The sequence below is a fragment of the Cygnus olor genome, chromosome 15, assembly GCF_009769625.2.
Source record: "Cygnus olor isolate bCygOlo1 chromosome 15, bCygOlo1.pri.v2, whole genome shotgun sequence".
NCBI classification, from domain to species: domain Eukaryota; kingdom Metazoa; phylum Chordata; class Aves; order Anseriformes; family Anatidae; genus Cygnus; species Cygnus olor.
Genome location: NC_049183.1, coordinates 14,774,910 through 14,795,437, shown reverse-complemented (window position 1 = coordinate 14,795,437; position 20,528 = coordinate 14,774,910). Strand labels below are relative to the sequence as shown.

The 20,528-nt window shown below is 55.9% G+C and overlaps 1 protein-coding gene across 1 annotated transcript; it reads right to left on the bottom strand.

Annotated features, from left to right (window-relative positions):
• Nucleotides 1–23: 23 nt before the first annotated feature.
• On the bottom strand, nucleotides 24–4,096 carry MED9 (mediator complex subunit 9). The gene is made up of 2 exons (XM_040574780.1): nucleotides 3,922–4,096; nucleotides 24–848 (listed from the first exon to the last, which is right to left on the bottom strand). The coding sequence occupies exons 1-2, from the start codon at nucleotides 4,068–4,070 to the stop codon at nucleotides 632–634; spliced, it is 366 nt and encodes a 121-aa protein (XP_040430714.1). The 5' UTR covers nucleotides 4,071–4,096; the 3' UTR covers nucleotides 24–631.
• Between the last annotated feature and the right edge of the window lie 16,432 nt (nucleotides 4,097–20,528).

Sequence of the window (20,528 nt, the reverse complement as noted above, 5' to 3'; positions counted from 1 at the left end):
CAGTGAATACACAACGGGGGCAGTTTGGAGTTTCTAAATCTTTACTTGACTCATCTCAGACACAACCACCACTTGTTTAAAAACAGAGAGGGACATACAAAACTAACTGAGAGCAATCATTCCTCTTTTATACACACAAACTGCAAAGTGCCCCAGAGACCCTTTCCAGCAGCAGGGCCAAACAGCTTGTGCTTCCCTCTTATGCTCCCTTTTGATGTTTGGCCGCTTTTGTCCATTCGGAAGCGAAAAAAAATGCAGAAAATGCCCCCTTTTTCCTTTTCGACTTAACCAGCAGGTATTTTGACCTTTAGTGAGGAGAAAACACAATGCCCCCTGCTTGCTTGAATGAAAAAAAAAACAAACTCACACATGGAGAGAAAAACCAGAGATGCATATATAAATGCACACAGTCCTACAGCAGATCAACGCGAAGACACCGCCGTAATCATCCTATGTGAGGCACACAAGAACTGTTCTGGTTCGCTGTCACATGCCTGTGATCCACAGACACGACTTCAGAGCAATGTGACAAAAAATGCACGTAAGAAAGAAAAGTAAACTTCCGACACCTTTTTCTCTCTGTTCAGCCAGGAGAAGTACCCCTGACCCTGCGAGCAGAGCTGCTCCCTTCCTACTCCTTGGGGATTTCAAACATGCAAAGGCTCTTGTACTTCTGCAGCAGTTCGTTTTTGGTCCGGACCTGCTCCCGCAGGTTCTGCAGCTGCTGCTGCTGCTGCTCCGGGCTGACGCTGATGCCGGGCATGGAGCTGATCAGCTTCCTCATCTCCTGGAACTTGTTCTTGAGTTCATTCAGCACCTGGTGAACATCCTGGCTGTCCTTGTCCATGCTGCAGAGGAGAGAAAACAGAGACACTATTCATGCCTGCTGTTGGAAAGGTGCCTTCAGCCCGATGTGGGGACTGCCATTTCCAGTGTAATCAAGGCTTAAACTGGAATTCACTGGGAAACTTTTGCTCCTGGTATCCAGCTACACACACCTAATTCACCTCTGCCGATAAAATAACCACAGATAGATAAACGGACTGGGTAGCCTCTGAGACAAACTGTTTTCCTGGTAATTTCCAGCACACAATGCAGTTACCTTAGGTCCCATTCCACTGGTCAGGAGCTGGTTTAGAGCTTTAAAACATTACCAAAAAATAGGCTAAATTCTCACTCTTTTTTTTTTTCGGTATCTCTCTTTAGGGACAGTAAGATTATGCATGTGTGTTGTGTGTAGGCACCTATGAAAAAAGATCTCAGGCTCGCCTGTGACCTGTTGCTGAAGTAATCCAAAAAATCAATGCAGTCAAACAGCTTGACAGCAGAAAATGGAAATTGTTCCCCAAAGTATCAGAGAGTGTCCAATGGCAGAGAAAATGGTACTTTGGAGCTTTAGAACGACTCTCTGGGGATGTATACCTAATAAAAGAGAAGTGACAGCTTATTTTTTAAGAGCAGCACAATTGCTTCTGCAGCCAGCTCTGTGCTTTTCAAGGATCAGTGTTGTCTGAGGCAGCGTCTGCCCTCAAACCCTCATTAGTATCTGCCTCAGCTTTGTTAGCAGCAGCGAGAAGTTTTACGATTCCAGGCGAAAGCAAGTCTCCGCTTCCAGGGCGCCTGCTAATAGTGAAAGCGGGATTCTAACGGCCTTTGAAATCTGGGAGCCCGTTCAATAGCCAGCCCTAAAAATAAACCTCCTTGGCATGACCAGGGCTGAGAGGTTCTTGATTATGACTTTGGGGAATCGTGACATGGCTGAGAGCAAAACTTTTAACCAGATGGTCCTGTTCATTTCAAAAGCCTGTCGGAACAAAATATTCATTACTCTCTTCTAAATAAAACTGCAGCTGGTACGATAATGTATCCCCATTATGCAGGCATTTACGGTCAGGTCGGCAGTGGAAAAATACAGGCACACATACACGTTGCACGTCTGAGGAAGGATGGGTTGACACTGCCTTTAATCCATGATAGCTGCAGGGTGGCTTTAAAAGAGCCGTCCAGGACTCTCCGAGGCTTATTCCCTTACCTACACCTAGAGAACGGACGGTTGTCTGTCCAGGTGGTTGATCCAAGGAATAATTATTTCAGTTTTTGTCTTTGTTTTTTTTTTTAATTTTTGGGTGATTTCCCTGCTGGATCAAGACACTGAAGCGACTCTCTCTTTGAGGGCATGGACAGAGGTGAGAGGAAGAGCAGAGATTCAGCCACCTGCAATAACCCAGGATTAAACGCAATGTCCAGCCACAGCCTGTGCTGAAGGAGCACATTTAGGACCTCCCTTAAAGGACAGAGCTCTTTAAACCCCTCACAGGCTTCCCCAGCATTCCTTCGCTGGTATCACTCCACCACATCCCGCCTGGGGCTCCTGGTTACACCAGCACAACCGATTAGTGGTAGAGCCATGCGCTGGGCCCTCACAAGCAATGCCATTTGTCTGTACAAGGGTGAAAATAACAGCAAGCCCTGCTTGGGAAAACTTTCTCGGGGACCCAAACGACAGGAAAGAGCACGTGGCCTTGAGTGTAAGCAAATTTACACGATACATCATCGCTCCTGAACACCGAGTCACCTTGGTGATGAGGTGTCTTCAGGGCTGAGTCAGTGTCAAAACAGCAGGGCTGGGCTCTGAGTCTAGTGGCAGTGTTAAAGGATAATACGTCTGCCATCTGTCAGGGACATGAGGCGACACATCCCACCGCTCGGCTCTGCGGCCCTACGCGCCTGCAGCACCGCTCAGCACAGCTGTATCTGCTCACACCGCCCAGGAAAAGCCAGGTGCCAGCCTGGTGGAGGTAGCGGGGTAGTGGGAGTGGGCGGCTCAGCAGGACAGGGCACAGGATATCCTGGGAACTGTCACCTGCAGGTCGCCACGACCTGCTCGGTGACAAATAGCAGGCTGGGAGGTCTCTGCCCAGGGCTCCTGCCCGCTTTGCTTATGCACACGGATGCAGCTGGCAATGGGCTCAACCTCCCCGCTGTGGTCTGGACAGATCAGGCAGGGTCAGCCTCGGGGAGCTGCAGCACAGTGGGGAAACTGAGGCCGGGGTTTGTGTTCTCACGCCTGCCCTGCATCTGGACTGGTGTGGCAGGGGGTTTTGTCTTTCCTTGCCACGGCTCTCACGGTGCAGTCGTTATGGGTGAGCCTCTCTCAGCACTCAGATAGGTTTGGTACAAGTGAAACACCAGCAGGAAACAAACCAGCCTCAGTCCCCATATAAGCATGCAGGGAAAGGGCAGTTGGTCCCATAGCTGGTAACAGGGGAACGTGTGCTTTCCATGCCCCAGTGAGAGCACAGAGAGGGCCCTGGATGGATGTTCACAGCAGTGCCATGGTCCTGCTGGGAACTCATCTCTGATGGGGCTACCCTAGGCCAAAACCACCCCAGTTTTCAGGATCCTTTTGCAAACGCCTTTACCCCTAAAGCACCGATCTCGAACCAGGAAGAGAACGATTCAACCCGTAACGCTGCAGAAGCCATCCTGTTTTTTACAACACCCCAGGAACGGACTGCGCTGCTGCTCCGGGACTGCCTGTACTTTCTGAGGCCATTATCAGCCAAACAGCGGGGCTATGCAGAGCAATAACCCAGCACGAGTGCACTGCTCCTGCTCCTGGGTGTTGGCGCCGGGCAGTGCACCTGGGCACCACCTCGGTGACCCAAACAGCGCCCGGGTAGGGGTGTGCCTCGGAGCTTGGGGCTGTGCCAGCTCCTGCCACCCTTCCCAGAGCCCCAGCCAGGAGGCAGAGGGCAGGGGAGACGCTGGGGGGTGGGGTGGGGGGAGGCTGAGGAGGATCCCTGCAGGGGGGCACCCCGCTGCCCCGCTCCCCACCCGGGGCACTCCCGGCCCGGCGCCCCGCAGGCAACCCGGGGAAGCTCGGGGAGGCCCGTGCCGAGGCTCGGAGGCCGCCGTTACCATTTGATGATGTCGTGGACGAGCGGCAGGAAGGAGAACTCCTCCTGCGCCGGCGGCGGCGGAGGCGGCGGCGGCTTCTGCTCGGCGGGGGCCTCGGCCGATGGCGGCTCCTCGGCGGGGGCCCGGGCGGCGGCGCCCCCCGAGGCCATGGCGGCCCCCAGCCCGCGGCCGCGGCGCCGCGCAGTGACGGCACGGGGCGGAGCTCGGCCGGGGATGGGCCGGGGCTCGGGCCTGCGCTGGGGCTCGGGCTCGGCTGGGGCCTGGGGCCGGGGCTGGAGGCTGGGGCTGGAGTTGGGCCGGGGGCCGGGGCCTGGGGCCGAAGCCTGGGGTCTGCGCCAGGGCCTGGGTTTGAGCCTGGGGCCGTGCGCTGGGGCTTGCACCAAGGCCCCGTGCCCAAGCCTGGATCCGGGCCTGTCGCAGAGTCACAAAATCACCTAGGTTGGAAGAGCCCTCCAAGATCACCTAGTCACAGAATGACAGCAGCTTACATAGTCCAACCTCTGACCTAACACTAGCAAGTCCTCCACTAAACCGTATCGCTAAGCTCAACATCTAAACATCATTTAAAGACTTCCAGGGGTGGTGACTCAACCACTTCCCTGGGCAGCCCATTCCGATGCCTAACAACACTTTCGGTAAAGAAGTTCTTCCTAATACCCAACCTATGCCAGGGTCTGGGTCTGTTCTCCCAGCGCTACACCCCGCAGTCCACACTGATCACCCCCCAGGGACAGCTCACAGCCCCTCAGCAGATCGGGGGTGTCCCCAGCCTGTGTGCATCCCTGCCTTTCCCGCTGATCCTTGCGGGAGGAATTGTGTTATTCTGTGTTAAATGAGTAACCATTGCACTCTTCTACCCCAGCAGGGTTTGGTTGTGTCCATAAGATCTCAGCTTTCTGCCGTGTTTTTTCATTAACTGCTGTCCTTAGTTTAACTTTAACCTAACTGAGGACAATGCATCGAGGTGGCTGACGAGCTGTTTTGTAACACCTTACAGATAGATGCCTACACATGAGCTGGCTTTCTGTGTGAGGGAAGAAGCACTGGGTATATCTGCTGGAGGGAAAGAAAAACGTTGGCAGAGAGCTGGGACTTAAAACTGGAGGAATCTGGAGGGACAGAGACAGAAATCTGGTGCCAAGGCTGGGACCTGAGTGAAGCTGGGAGAGGGGAAAGAAATGAGGTTCTCACATGCCTGACCTGCAGGTGAAGGAGGTGGTTGGAGAGGGTGCCCTGCCTGGAAGCCAGGAGGTCGGGGATGGTGCCCCTCAGTACCACGGTCCTCCGAGTTTGCTTCAGCAAACTGCTGCTGCCATGTTTAAACCACTCTATCAATACACAGGTTTGCAGCAATAATAATGCCAGCCATAATCACGAGTTTTGCTTCCTGGACTGGCTTTGAGAAAATACATAATTTTTCATTTGAAATAGGCCTCCATGCTCATCAGTTAGTTACAGGCTGAGGATGACTGGGAAGGCAATTTTCTATTTTTTTAAAGCAATTTCTTTTGAAAAGCAAACAGGGGCTATTTATATATCAAATGAGAATGCTGGTAACCATTTGTACACGTGGAGTATTGACTGCTTGCTCTAAATATAGCAGATGCAATTGTTCACTTTGTTCCTACTGTCAGGAATAGATCCCAGCTTGGGCACCGGTGCTGGAATGTGCGAGGAGCCCCGGGGAGCCCAGGACCTGCTGAGCAGATCCCTGTGGGAAGGCTGGTGGGATTTATGGTCCTTGACTGAGCCAGGCAGGAGGTACGGGATGCTGCGTCCTTTGCGTGGGGCTGAGCAGAGAGGTTCGTTTCTGCACGTTGTTTTATGGGCTTTTCTAAAGCGAGATTCAATTCGGCCTCACAGGGGTCGTTTTCTTCTGTACCGTGCTGAGTTTAACTCTCCCCTTGACTTTATTGAGGAGTGTGGTTAATTGCTAGGCTGCTGGGTGCCTGCCTCTGATGGGTGAGTCAGGCAGTCATTAGGGTAGGTGACAACATGCAGATACCATTCAAACACAACTACAGCGCTGTCAATCAGCATTTCTTTGTGCCATTCAGTTCCCATTTTGGTTCACGTGTTCCCACAGCAGCTGGAACATGCAGCTTTATCTCGGTGGCATTCAGCCCTGTCCCTGCCTCGCACCTTCCCTTTCTCATGGGAACAGCTCCTCCAGCTCCTCCAGGTGACCCATTCCCATCCTTTGGGACTTGTCATGTCTCATGGCAAGTTCAGGGGAGAAAGAAGATGTTTTGCAGTGAGGAAGTGGTGCCACTGGCTCCTCCATTACCAAACATGCTGGTGAATTGATCAGATGAGACTGTGTGGTCACAATTTGAGTGTCAACCTCTTGCCTCTACCATGACTGGTGTGTCCACAGCCCTGGAGAGGACTGCGGGGACCTCAGCCCTAATCTTCACCTGCCCTTGCAGAGCTCCAGGCTGTGAGACCCTTGTCCCCACAGGGTGACTCTTCGATGGCCTGGGTTACATCCTTGTAGTGCAGTTCCTAATAGGTAGACATCACCCTCAACATGATCTTCACCCTCCACATCACTTTAAAATCCTGCCAGGGTCTCCATCTCAGCTGGAAGGGCTGTGTGTGGCCCTCCCGCTGTTCTCTCATGGAGCTCTCACTGCTCTGCAGATCTTCCTAATTTTCAGTCTGGTTTTCACCCACTTTCAGATCCTCAGCCGAAAGGTTTGAGTGAGCAACCTCTGAAAATTCCTAGTGAGGCAGCTAAAGCATGAACAAAGATTCTTAGCATTGAATGAAAAGAATAACTTCCCCCTTAGATTTAGTAATAAACCCAAACTGCAAATGATTTTCCTGTTTTTTATCAGTATGTAGATTGTGCTCTTTGTATAATTTACTTGCCGGACATCCAGGTTCTGAAATGTGCAGATGTCTCCAGACCATCTGATCTCTCACATCTTGAAGCTATCACATAAGCTCATTGCTTGCCCAAACATTTGGTTAACCTGTTATCCTAAAAAACAGCTGATCAAATAAAGCCTGTCTGGAGCCTCTTATTGCCTGTTTCTTTGCAATGCTAATATTATTCTTTTTTTCCTGTCATTTCTATACAAATTGCATCTCATGCCTGCTTCCAAAGGTAATTTGGGGGAGTTTTACCACCGGCTATTTAACAGAGCACCATGCAGCTCCGTGCCTCTCACCAATGTTTCCTTACAATGACCTGACATTTTTATGAGGATGGTCTGGCATTTCACCAGGCCCCTCTCTCTCTGCCGTCCATCTGGAGCTCGCAGTGCGATCGCCACCAGCTCTGTTATCATTTTTTACTACGTGGCTATCATTGTGTCAAACTTTATCTCTCCATCCTGCCCCGGTACCACATTGTCGACCCGAATTTTCTATTTAAAGGCCTGCCAAGCTGCTGTGGTGGGATAAGTCTGTAGCGCAAAGTCAGGGAGGTGCTGTCAGGGTTGTGGCCACCTGGCACGGGGCGATAAGAATAAGAAGTTACAGCTCCTGTCGGCCTCTGGGCAAGCAGCCCGTGGCTGTGGTCAGCAGCACAAGAACATTAGCCCTTTTTGCTGGGTTGTGGCTGCGAGCCTGCAGAAACTCCTGGCCAGCATCCCCCTAATTTTGATCAGGTGGAAATTTGGGCCCATTTCAGGCCCTGGTGTCCCTGGTTCTTTGAGGGACGCTGCCAGGAATGAGGGGGCCATAAGCTGAGCGTCATCCGAACACATCTGAAGCACCAGAGCCACCCACTGCCAGGGGAACTCGGCAATGTCCCATCCTGGGGCTGCCCTGGGGAGAAGGCCATCGTCCCATGGCCCAGGAGATGCCACCCTCGAGGAGAGTGGCCTCCTCATCCAAGGAAACCCAGCGTGTGGGGAAAATTTGAGGCAGAGGAGGCTTAGCCCAGCTGGTTGTGGCTCCGGGTTGGATGTCAGAGCCGCAGGGCATTGACCCGGCCGTGAAGGCCAGAGCTTGAGTGCACCAAAATTCGGGGGGGAGAAGGGGGACGAGCCAAGGGCGCGGGGAGTGTCCGGCGATCTCGTGATGTTCGCTGATGCCACGCCACCGCTGAGCAAACGCGGGGGCCTGCCGGGGCTGCAGTCCCCCCCGGGGGAGGTATCCAAGCCAGCGCGTGGGCAAGGAGAGCGCGGAGAGCTTCTTGCACAAGGTCAGCTACGCAGAAACATGGATCCAGGAAAACACACAGCCAGACCGGCCGCAGCCCCCAGCCCGGCCCATCTCCTGGTGCAGGCAGCTCTGAGCTTTGCTGCCTCCCACCCTCAATTTTCACTAAGTGCAAAGGGGCAAAACTCACCCCGCAGAACTTGGAGTGTGAGTTGGGGGTGTCAAACCCACCCCTAAAGAGGAAAGTGCCCAGTACCACTGGGCAAAATCAGCTCTGGGCCCCTGCTGGTATCGCCCGCAGCGTGCTTGACTCAGCAGTGTCCTTGCTGTTATTTGCAAACAATGAGTTAGCCGCAAAACACGTGCCGCCAAACACGTGAGGCGGCGGCGTTTGGAGCTCTCGACATGCAATCAGAGCCTCGAAGCAACACTGCGAGAGCCTGCAGCAGCGCCCAGCACCCAGCGTGGGCAAGGATTGCTTCCTGACACCCCAGCTGCACACACCGTGCTTTGGAAAGGAGCTGGAGAGGGACAGTATATATGTGTGCGTCCCTGTGTACGTGGATATGTGGGTCCCAGGGCAGCACTGCCCTGCACTGGCATGGTGCAGGTTTTAATTCTTGCCCTGTTCGGAGAAAAGACTTGTCAGGATCAATTTATCCGGATCTGTGTAGCAGGGACGTGCTAATAGGACTGCATTAAGGACTTGATTGAAATCCCTGCTCCCTTTCTTGGTGTCGTTCTTGTTCTGCTAAAGTGGGTCAGGCTTTGTTGATGTGTTTGTCAGGTTCCCTTCAAGCGCGGCAGGAAAAGCCATTCCATGAAGAGTCTGAGCAGATCAAAATGCTGCTCTTTGGTTACCTAAAACATGGGGGGAGGAAATGGGTTTGTTTGGACTTTGTTTTGGCACTGCTGCAGAGACACCATGTAAGATTTAGGCCCGTCCTTTGCTTCAGTTGCAAATACCGTTTTGGTATCACTGGCCTGATTACTGAAAACAAATTTTACAGAGGCTCGGCGAGATGAATCAGGCAGCCTTGAAGGACGCAGTTTGATGTGCCGGAGCAGTGGGTTTCTGGGGCAGCACTGGCGTGGTTGGAGACACGCTGCCTGTGCAAATCAAGGCACCGGGAGGTTCAGTGATGGAGAAGTCCCCATCCATAGCAAGAAACCTTTTAATCTTTATACAACCTTGCTTGCTCCTTTTCCTTGCCTGGAGAAAGGTACATTTCTGAGGCCGTGCTGAGAGCAGCATTTTGGGGAGGCTTCCTCCTGCTGCTACCCAGGGCTGGCAGCCTGTGGAGCACCGTATTGTGGCCCCACAGCCCCAGCCCCACTCCCGGCCCCGAGGGGTATCACCCAGCCCTGTTTGCCGAGGGTTTAATATTTAGCCGCTAATAAACAAAGCCTATCAGGCTTTGCTGACCAGGTAACTATATTTTCCTGCGAAGTTCGCTGCTCTTGCAGGACAAACAAGCCCAGGATGTGGTGGCACGCTTGCCAGAGATAAAGTTTTCAATGGAAAATGCCCCGCATTCCCCCAGAGCTCGCTCCCCACATTCCTCCAGCTCCCACCCCCTCTCCCCAGCCACTCCTTGGGCATCGGCCGGTGATCCAGTACCCAGCCACATCCAAACCTGCCCTAATGCTTTCCTTCCAGCCTGGCTGCACTCTGATTTATTCAGGGAGGGGTTGTTTATCTGCCTGGGATTGGTTTGGGATTTTGGCTCCAAGCAGCCGGCAGGGAGCAGGGATTACTTCTAGCAGCAGTGAAACGAGGTTTTTAAACAATGTCAAGGGGAAAAACAAAAAGCCTTCCTTGTTCTGAATTGAGAAATTTGAGAAATCGCCCTTTTACGCGTTTTCCCCATGGGCATTTCTCAGCCAGAAGTCTGATTTCTGCCCCCAGAGGAATGTGCCCTGCAGCCCTGCTCGGCAGCTGCCGCTGGGGTTGGTGCCCATCAGGTACCCAGGGCTCGATCCAGCCCCGGCTGCTGCCCATTTCTAAATAGATAAATAGAAAAAGCTGAGCCCAGCCCCACTTCTCCCATGATGGAGCCTGGCAAGGAGGGAGGCAGGAGCACCACGCGAGGCAGCTTGGTCCCTAGCACCACCTTCTGTTCCGTCCTTAATCCGAATACAAACAAATGTCATCAGAGAGTGACATTCGGCTTCCAGACAACCAATTCCCTTGTCCTGGCTGTCCTTCCCATGCAGAATGGCCCCTCCTGGTGTTGCAGGAGGCTCTCGTGGTGCTCCTGCTTGGTGTGCTCTTCCTCCTGGCAGGGCTGGGCACTGCTCCCCTGCCCCACGGGGATTGCGCTCGGGAGCTGGCCGCCGGCCGGCCCGTTCCGGCATCGTGCAGCGCCTGCATGGATAATTGCTCTAATTGTTCCTGCTGGATAACGAGTTTTTGCATCGTCATCCCCAGCTGCAGAGAGCATCATCCGAGCCGCTATTTCTGGGGTGGAAAGCAGCTCCTCTGAGCCAGCAGAGGCTGAATCAGGCTGGCTCTGGCTGCCCTGAACCAAGCTGCAGCACCAAGCAGCCCCCGCTGAGCGCTGCATTGCTGGCATGGTTCGGAGCAAGGCATGGGCCAGGGATGGTTTCCAAAGGGCAGCCTGGACACGAGGGCATGCAAATGTGGGATTTCCAGCGTTTTAATGAAATACAGCCAAATCCCCGGGGATTCGTGTCTCCAAAGTGCCCTTCCCTCACCCAGACACCACAGCGACCCTGTGGGATGCAGAGGGCTGGGGATACGTGAACACACATGGATGTGCATGCACCTGGGATGGGGCAAGCAGCCCCCTTCCCCCTGGGCATCAGACAGACCAGCTGCAGGGCAGAAACCCCAAATGGGCATTGGTTTCTTCACCATCAAGTGCTCTGCAGGACCTGGGCACCAGCCACCTCCCAGGCAGGGCCAACTGCAGGAAGCCTGAGAAGCCTGGAAGCATTTGCCAGGAGAAGGGGGTTGTTTTACACCCTGCCTTGGCTTCAGGAAGGGGTTTGGAGACATCAGCGTGGCATAAAAGCAAAAAGGCTTTCCTGCCAGGTTGTCACTTGAGCCCCTAATGCCATGCACAACCCCCTGGAAATGGGTTTGCAAAGGATGCTGCTGAAAATGCCTTGGGAAAGGGTGGTTCACGGCTTGAGATAAGAGTCCTATGGACTGGTTAGGCAAGGAGAGAGAGGAAAAAATGTGTCAGGCTAAGAGAAGGGAGAGATAAGCAGGGCATCCGGGCTGGGAGCACAAAGCCGCCAGCCTTCCCGGCGCCATGGGGCTGCAAGGTGGCTGGATCCAGGCCGGGACAGCCTGGGCTGGAGCCAGCCACGTGGCAGAGCCTGGCCTCCAGCGGGGCTTGGGGCAAGGGGAAGGGGTTTATAGGGACAGAGTGATGGGGATGGCTCCCCCAGCCCCATATGAGCCGTACAACCTGCACCCTGCTCTCGGCCCCGGTCATTGCCTGGCTGCTGTCCTACATAATAGGATTTTGTGTGTGCAGGGGCCATGCTCGAGAGAGGAAGATGCTCATTTAGCCCCATCGATCTGTTCTGTCGGTGACCATATTTAACACCTCTGGGAATTGCAGTGTGCTGCCTTCCTATCAGCTCGCTCCCGCTCCCAGCTTTTGGGGTCGGGGTACATCTTGTACTGAAACAGCCTCCTGCCCAGAGCTGGATTTTGGGGAGCCGGGAGGGAGAGCACTGTCCCTGATAGCCACTAGGGCTAATTGCACATTGCATCCTAATTGTGGTTCTTGATGTTCTCTCAAAAAAAAGGCACAATTTAGCTGGAAGACGGAAAATTCAGGGAGCTGGGAGCAGCCTTTGGAGCTGGCAGCAAGGGGGTGGCTGCTCGAGGGCTCATCTGTGGCTCCCCTGCCAAGCCAGCCACTTGGTGTCTCTCCTGCCACCGTTCCCTCCTTCCTACCCTGTGCCACATCCACCCTGGCACCCCAGGAGGGAAGCTGGGCACTGAGGATGCTCCTCATGCTCATCCCAGCACCGCTGCACCCATGCACATGAAGGCAGACGAGCCCACGCGCGTGCACGCTTCCCCGGTGCCAGATCCGTACTTACAGCCGCTGTATATACACTATAATCCACCCACGGGGTGGCCAGGCTGTACTTGGCTGGGAAGGACAGAACATCCTTGTGATTCAAAAGGTCAAAACGAATGTCAGTGCGCTCTCGGCTTGAGTCAGCAGGAATGCAAAGCTGCCTTGGGGATGCAGGGTGCTCGCAGGGACGGTTTGGGGCAGTTGGGTAGGGTGGTCCCGGCACGGCAGGCAGGGAGAGGCACGGGGTCCACGGCAGAACTGTCCCTGATGATATCGGGATGTGTGAACAGCTTTGCACGCGCAGCCCTGCTCTCCTTCTGGCTGTTCCAGGTTGAATCCGGCAGAGAGGACAGAGGGCACGGGCACATCGAGCGGCGCTCGAGGAAGCTGAGCCAGGGCGGATGTCTGGGATTGATTTCCAGGTGACAGAGTCGCTGCCTTGTCCCTTGAGCTCCTGTCTCCGTGCCCAACGATTTTCTCTGCTAATAATCTCCGCTGAGCAGGTGACAACACACACAGGCACCCGGCACAGGGCCGAGGGGATGTTTCAGAGCCCGATGTGCCGACAGCAGGGCCATGAGCTGTTCCTGCCCTATGGACCTGATGCATTCATCCCCTGCCCACCCCAGCAGAAAGCCCTGGATGTCAGCAGCACCGGCCCCTCCAGGTACTTGGTGCTTCACTGCCATGCACCGCCCTGAGCTGGCTGCATTTGGGGGCAGGTGAAGTGTTCCCACGTGTGTGTCCCCAGCACACCTGGGCTGTGGCACGTGCCGGTCCCCGCGCTGCTCCCCATGCACGCCGAGTGGCGTCGGAGCCAGCAATGCCACCGCGCCTGGCAGGGCTCTGGCGGCCCCGACCTTCCTGGCTTTGAAAACAGGCCGGGAACAAGCCGCACTTTTGTTTTCAGTTCAGGAGCTGGAACGGGACCTTCGGGATGTTCCCAGGACATCGCAGCGGCCCGGCTGCCGCCGGGGGGGGGGGCTGTGATGCTGCACCCCGTGCGCAGCGGGCGGCCTCGCTGCACCCTTGTCCCGGCCCCATTTTGTCCTTCGGCGGCAGAGCTCCAGCTCAGGGCTGCAGACAGGCTCTCCCCTATCTCAGCCGGCGGCAGGGCCGAATGGGTCCCACCATGGGACAGCCTTCGGGGGAAGCGCCGGCAGCTCCGGCCGCGGCTCACGTGCCCGGGGAGTTCAGCGAGTTCGGCCGTGCCGCTGCCTGGTGGGACACGTGCCCGCTGCCCCTGGCATCAGGGGGCACTCAGCTGGAACACCAGCGTGCAAGGAATGCGGTCCCCGCCTTGTCTCACCCCTCAAACCTTGCTCGTGCCCCCCCTCCGAGCAGTCCCTGAACCTTGGGGATGCAGCCAGGGAGAGGAGGGCGGTGGGCTGGCAGCTTATGATCGTCACACGGGGAAAAAGAGGGCTGGGAAATGGGGTTATCCAGGGACCTGAGGCCCTTCAAGTCACAGGAATTAGGGACAGTGCAGCCCTGAAGCACCAAAATTTGGATGATGTCCCTGGGGAGCACAGGACTGGCACCAGTTTACTGCTGGGTACCGTGGCCACAAGGCGGGCAGCAGACAGATGACAGGGGAATTTTTTCCTCTGGTATGGAAAGGGGTATTTCTAAGAAGAGAAGGCAAATCCCTCCATCCCCCCATAGCCAGTGGATACCTGACCGTCACCCACCGCCTGCCCCAAGGAGCCCCAGGCGGCTCGCTGCTTCCCGGCCGCCTCCTTATCAACCTCCCACACCCACAGGTAGGAAAACAACCCGCTGCCTTCCCGTAGGAGGTTGTGGAGCCGACCACTGATGAGAAATCACCTGAACCCTGCCACGTCCCCGTGTTTGGGAGCCACCGTCTGCGCCGAGCTCTGGCCGGCACTTCCCAGCAGCGCTGCGGGCACTGATAACGCCCGGGAGCCGCTCGAGCTGCCCTGCGATATGCAGGGGCTGATTAATCCTGGTGAGAGGCAAATTCCTAGCAGCCAGCACAGGCTCAGGCTTTCTGCAGCTGTCTCGATAGGGAAGCACGGGGTTCAAAAGGAAAGCAAGGCTCCCAGGTAACCTCAGCAGCGGGGACTTCAGGAGCTCGCTCGGAAAATCAAGTGTATTGTCTGTGCCACGGCACTGAAGCCGATGTGAGGCCATTCGTGGGTCCCGTGGTGTTTGGCCAGCTTTGTGCTGAGCCCCTCGTCCCTCACGCCTTGTCCCATGTCCCTTGTGCCTTGTGCCAAGGCAGGTCAGGGACCTGATCCGTCCGAAAGCTGAGGCTTTGCGCCCCAGCCCCGCGGGGCCCGGAGGGCTTGGTGCCGCAGCGAGGTGCCGCAGGGCCAGCTCTTGTTTGTGTCTCCGGATCACAGCCCCGCCAGCCAAAAACAAGGTCTTTGTTTTCGCTGCCTGACGGCTGACCCCTGGCCCTCCCCGGGGACGGGTCCCTGAAGGCTGGCGGGGATTTACGGCCAGACGTGATTTATGCTGGAGGTGGAGCGGGACGGAGCCGTCGTGGCCGGCAGGGACCCAACAGCACGGCTGTCCCGGCCTGACCCTACCCAGCACGGGGAGCAAAACCCTGGGGGCAGACAGATGTCCCCTGGGGACCGAGGTGGTATCCATAGGGTGGGCCACAAGGTGCAAATGTTTGATCCCTCATCGGGAGGAACAAGTATGAGTTGATAAAGCGCAAATATTTGCCTCTGGTTTGGTGTCTTGGGAGAGCTTTGCTCCTCTTCTCCTGTCCAGGATGGGTGCGGAAGGAGATGGCACCGCTGGGAGAACAGCGGGTGAGCAGAAGGCAGCACGGGGTGAGCTGGTGTCGTGCTCAGGGAAAGAAGCTGAGCACTAAAACAAAGCAGAGGAGCCATGGATATAAGGGGCTACTGAGTATCCAGGGCCTGGGACACCCGAAAAATGCCTGGAAGCTGCATGGGAGGGAAATGGGTGGGTGCAGGCGATGGGGGAAGCCCATCGGAGCGGAGCCAGTTGGGACATGGGCTTATACCACAGCAGAGGCAGCTCTGTGTGGGTGATGGGGCCGTGGGGCCATCACCCCTCCTGGCACCCCCTGCCCCGTTTCCCAGCCACGTGGCACAGCCCTGGGGTGTCCGATAAACCCCAAACGTGCTTCTGCACAGCCCTGGGCACCTCTGCTCCCTGCACCATCACCCTCCCCCGCTTGGGGGTACAGGGAAGCATCCCCGGATGCCCCCCACACCCCAACACATTCCCCCCAGCACTCAGCCACCTCTCGCTTCCTCCTCAGCTCCTGCTTATCAGCGCGGGGCTCTGGGGCCAGACCAAACAGCCGCCCCCGCACCGGGGAGCAGCGGGGAGGTTCGGGACCCAGACAACCCAACAGAAGTGCCTTGTCTTCTGCTGCGTGTTGAAATCCAGCCCTGGGTGCCCCCGGGCGGCTCCACGCTCCCTTCCCTCCTCCCTGCCCTCCCGGGTGAGAGGTCTGCCTTGCTCAGCTCTGTTTACCAAGCCGTGGATTTTCCCCTCCAGCCGTTTCTGTATTCTTGCAGAACCACCTTGGCCGAGCAAGTGAAAGCTCAGCACCAATACCCGCACCAGTTCCAACCAGCAAGGAGCTGGGGATAGCTAGGGTGCTGGGACACCGGGGTCACCCCAAACCTGGCTCTGGCTGGGGGACCGCTGGGGACCACCATCCCCTGGGCAGCTGGGACAGGGCTGTCCCCTCTCGAACCTGGGGCAGAGGCGTCCCCCGCCTCCCGCGTCACCAGCATCCCTCCTGGGACAGTCGGGGACAGAGGCTGGCCTCCGATACAAAGAGCCTTTGGTGCTGAAACGCCTCTGGGGCAGCTCTGCGGGAGTGCGGTGGGACGCACGGCCAGCCTGCGCCGGGGTCACGCTCTTCCCACTGGGCTTTTACCGCCCAGTGAGCTGCTGCAGGAGGAAAGAGGTTGGTTTAGTTGTGATTTATTCCTGCTGAAATGAACCAGCATCTGTCCCCACAGCCTGAGGTTACCCTGGTGCCGGGTGGCACTCAGTAGTATGGTCCGTATTTTTGGGTCAACCTGTGTGGAGCCAGGAGATGGACTCAATGATCCTTGTGGGTCCCTTCCACCTCGGGATATTCTGTGATTCTCTGATTCTATAATTCTCTGACCCTCACCCTGCTCTGCCCCACATTCGGGGAAGCTGTGCCGAGTCCTTCTGCATGGCCAGGGGATATCAGGACTGTGCAGCATCCCCATGGCGAGCCCATCTCCCTGCCCACCACCTCCCACTAACATTTTCCGAGCCCGATGCTCATTTTCACCCAAATTACACGCAGAGCTAGAAGTCAAAAGGCTATTTCTTCGCGCTTCAGGAGAATTGCTGATGGAGAGGAGAGACCTTTCCTGCTGAGCAAAACGCTGCAGCGTGAGCCCAGCCCTTTACGAGACACTGGAGCAGTCACAGAGCGGCTGAGCATCAAGGCAAAACTTCATGGGGAATCTGGCTGCCTTGGGCTGCCTGCTTACGGCGCTGCTGGGTTTGTTTTGTTCTGAGCTCGAGATACCGGCTGGACAAAAAAATGCTTTGTAAGTACTGAATTAAAAGGATGATGCAAAACCCACAGGGTGCCTCGGATAGAAAACGTGAGCGGCCGGCAGTCGGCACCCGCGGGGTGCAGGCTGTTTGGAGAACAGGGGGTTCCTGCGATTAGCCTGCTCGGGTGACTCAATGCATAACCACCAGTTACACACTACATTTAATCTGGGGTCAAAAGTCACAGATAATTCAAACCACGCAGAAAATGTTTATCGCACGCTTGCTGTAGGTGTTTGTTTCTGCTACTCGTTGTTTGGCCCAAACAACCTCAGCAAAACAAACGCGCTCTGGCCCGGGGTCGGGGCTACCTGCGGCAGCTCAGCCTCTGCCTGCATCCACCCCAAAAGTTTTCTCAGTCTCATTTCATCTCGAGCATTTGCTATGGGGGGAAAAAAGGATGGTGCAAGGCCAAACCTCCCCTCTGAAGCCCAGTTATTCCGCTGTTTGTGCAGGCGACTGCAGCAAAAGTGCCCTCGGTGCCCCACCGTAGCATAGCTCAGATGCTGCCCCCCTTCAGCACATCTGGTGCCCGGCTCAGCACCTTCCCCAATTTGGTTCCTGCCCCATTTTTTTTCTCCTGGGCAGCTTCTTTCCAACCTGAGCCGCAAGCTGCCACTTCAAACCAACCTGGTATCAACAAGGTGTTGGTGGGGATGTTCAGAAAGGCCCTGCCTGGGGAGGTTAATGGAGCAAAGGATCTCAGATCACTGAAAACACTGAGCAGGACAAAGGCCTCTGGAGCTCGGAGGCTTCGCAGACACGAGGACCAGCTCACCCGTGGCTGGGCACGACGATGCCGATCTCCCACCCCGCTCCTCCTGCCCTGGAGCTGGCAGCCCCAGCCCCACGGTGCTGGCATGGCCAGAGGGTTTTGCTGGCAAACTGGGGTCTGAGTCAGAGCCAGAGCCATGCCCGACCTGGAAGCACTGATTCTTCTTCCCAGCACTGATACATCTGCACAGGGAGGAGGAGAATCCCTTTGGAACAAGGAAGAGAAAACACGGGAGCAGGAACAAATAGCACAGCAATAATCGTGCTGATAGCACTCAGTGTGCATGCAGCAGTTTCCAGAGCTTCACAAACATTAATTACCTCTGGTGGACAGCGCGGTGCGATGGTTCCCATTTTCCCAACTAGGAAGAGCAGAGAAGTGATCATCTGCTTAAATCCTCTTTAATGTAATCCTGGGGCGCTTGCAGGAAAATCCTGAGCCTGTTTCAGGCCTGTTTCAGCCCCTCGGGACCAGGAGCTGCTTGGGAGAGCGATGCACCAAAGGGTGCTGGTAGCTGCGCGTCATGCCCTGGGCACAGGCTTGGAAACACAGGGCAGCAGTGCCTGGGATGCCAAGAAAGGCTCACGGAGCAGCCAGAACGCTTGTGGCTTCCCAAAAGACTCATTGTGTGGCTGGAGCCTCTGCGGTTTGCCAGCCTGGGGCGGTTTGGGCTCCTCTCGCCCTTTGCCAGCCTCTGTTCGCCCTGTGGCAGCTTGGGCGTCTCGGGATGCACAACTCTCTCAGCAAGAGCCACAGCAGCTGCCAGGAACGGGCTTAAGGGCGAAGGAAGCTGAGGAGCTGGGAAAGGGCTGGAGCTGGGGAAGGAAGGGATGGAGCTGGGGAAGGAAGGGATGGAGCTCTGCTCCCGAGAAGGGCTCCGACACTCCCGGGGCTCTGCTCTGTTTTCCTGGCCAGTGAAGTGGAGCTGCTCACAGGGAAGCCAGTGGCTGGGCTGCTGGGAACGGCAGCCAGGATGCCTGGCACTTGGAAAAGCTAAAATTGATTAATTTAGGGTGTCCGGTGCCTTTTTCTTTAATGATACCTGTTTTGTGTTCCACAGCAAGCTGTACCCCTGTGACGCATGCTGCAAGGTGCTTTTGTCTAAGGATGGGGGCTACGCTTGGGGTTGAGCCGAGGGGCTGGAAATGAGGGAGTTTAAAGCTAGCAAGAGTGGAAGAAAAGCACATTTATCTGTTCTCGAGCTAATATTGAAGCCTGCAGGTTTCTCACATACGGTGCATTTAAATTTCCCACTGCATACAAACTCACCAGCCCTGCAGATGGAAAAGCCTGCTCTGCTGTGGCACCAGCCAGTTTTCTCAGTGACTTGTTGGGGTTAGTGGCTTTTTTATTAGGTATAGATTTGAAAGCCACTAATGGGGGAGTTTTTCCTCCTCTCTAAGCAGAGGAGTCCTAACACAGGGCAAGGAGAAAAGGGTCACAGATAAGGCTCACAAGGATTTTTTTTTTCCTTCTTCAGACAAAAGAGCTCTCAAGGCACCTTGTCCCTGACCGAGCACACCAATTATCTTGCCTAAACCCCTTGCTGAGCTGAGCAGGGCTAGTGCAATTACGCAGATGCTTGAGTGCTTGGCTAAACCACAGCCTCCTGCCCACTCCCCACAATCTATCCTGGCCCAAAAAAAAAACATTTTCAAAAACCCAGAGCCACTCATTGGGGTCACTGGGCTCACGGGCCATGTAGGCACCCAGATTGGGGCAGTTAAAACACCCACAGCAATGGTGCAAAGCCCCAAGTGCACGAATGTCCTTCGTGCTTGTGCAGGAGCCTGCAGGAGCCTCCTGCTTGTTTCTCCTCCTCCTCCTGCTCTCTTCCATCACCAAAAAGCCCACGTGGAATTATCCTTCGACACCATCACCAGGCCTTTCCAAATCATCCCAGCCCAGCCACATTTTGGACCCACGACGGTGCAAATGGTCCGGATACCACGGACTTCTCCAGTCCCAGCTCGCCCTTGCTTCGCTTTTTTTTTTTGGCTTCCCTGGGCAGCCCCCGCATCCCATCTCCACACCGGGTTGCCTCGTTAAGTGTCTGAATTTAATTTCCCTCCACCCGGAGCTGGGCCTAAGCAATTACATAATAATGAGCTATTCATCCAGAGGGAGGGCACGGATCTAGGTTAATTGGTCTGACAATTGAACCCGAGCCTTTCTGGTTTTGCCCAGTTTTCCTGATTTTTCTCTTCTTCCGCGCAATATCTGCAAAGCTCTCAGCCTCGTTAATTAATAAGGTAACTTCACCCCGAGGGCTGTTTTGTTCTCCCCTCCCTCCTGCAAATGCCTGAAGAGAAGCAGAAGCAAGAATTAGCTAGTTGGTAACGAAGCAGCCACCGCCGAGCAGGACAAATCCGGCTCGGTCTGCCGGGGGGGGCAGGCTGTGGCGAGCCGCTGCTCTCCTGGGTTTTGGGGAAATAATGCTGCGTGTCGAGGGCAGGAGTTGTACCGGGAACGCTCTGCCTGGCACGTGCGGCGGGTTGGATGGATGCGCTGCAAAGCTGGGCGGTGCAGCAAGCAGCTGAGTGCCCGGGGTTTGCTGGGTGTGGGGTCACCAGCAGGGCTGCAAAGGTGAGGGGAGAGATGCAAAAGTGCTCATGGCTCCTTGGGAACGCACAACCCTAAATGCTCGGGCACTTCTGAACCCCTTTCAGCCACCAGGAACACGGGTGGGATGAGCCAGGGATGCTGGAGCCCAGCCCCGTGCCCTGTCTTGGTGGGGAAAGCGGTGGGACACGGTGCTCCGGTGCCTCAACGTGCTCCAGGACCGTGGGCTCCGGGGGAAAGCCTCTCATGGGACACTGGCGGCAGGTTTGGTGGCCGGTGGGGACGGCGAGCGAGGCAGGAGGCAGCCAAGGGTCCCAGCCCCAGGGAGGGAAGGAGGGCTGGAGGCTCCCATCCAACACAGCCTGTTCCACGGGGTGTTTGTTAGTGCAGGCACAAACGTTTTGTGGGGCCTTTGCCAGGAGGATGGCCGCGGGAAGGACGCGGGCAGGCTGCTGCAGCCATTGCTGCGGGCTCTGATCTGCCCTCCCCGCGCTGCTGGGTGCAGGAAGCTTTATTCCTCTCCAGAGAATGCA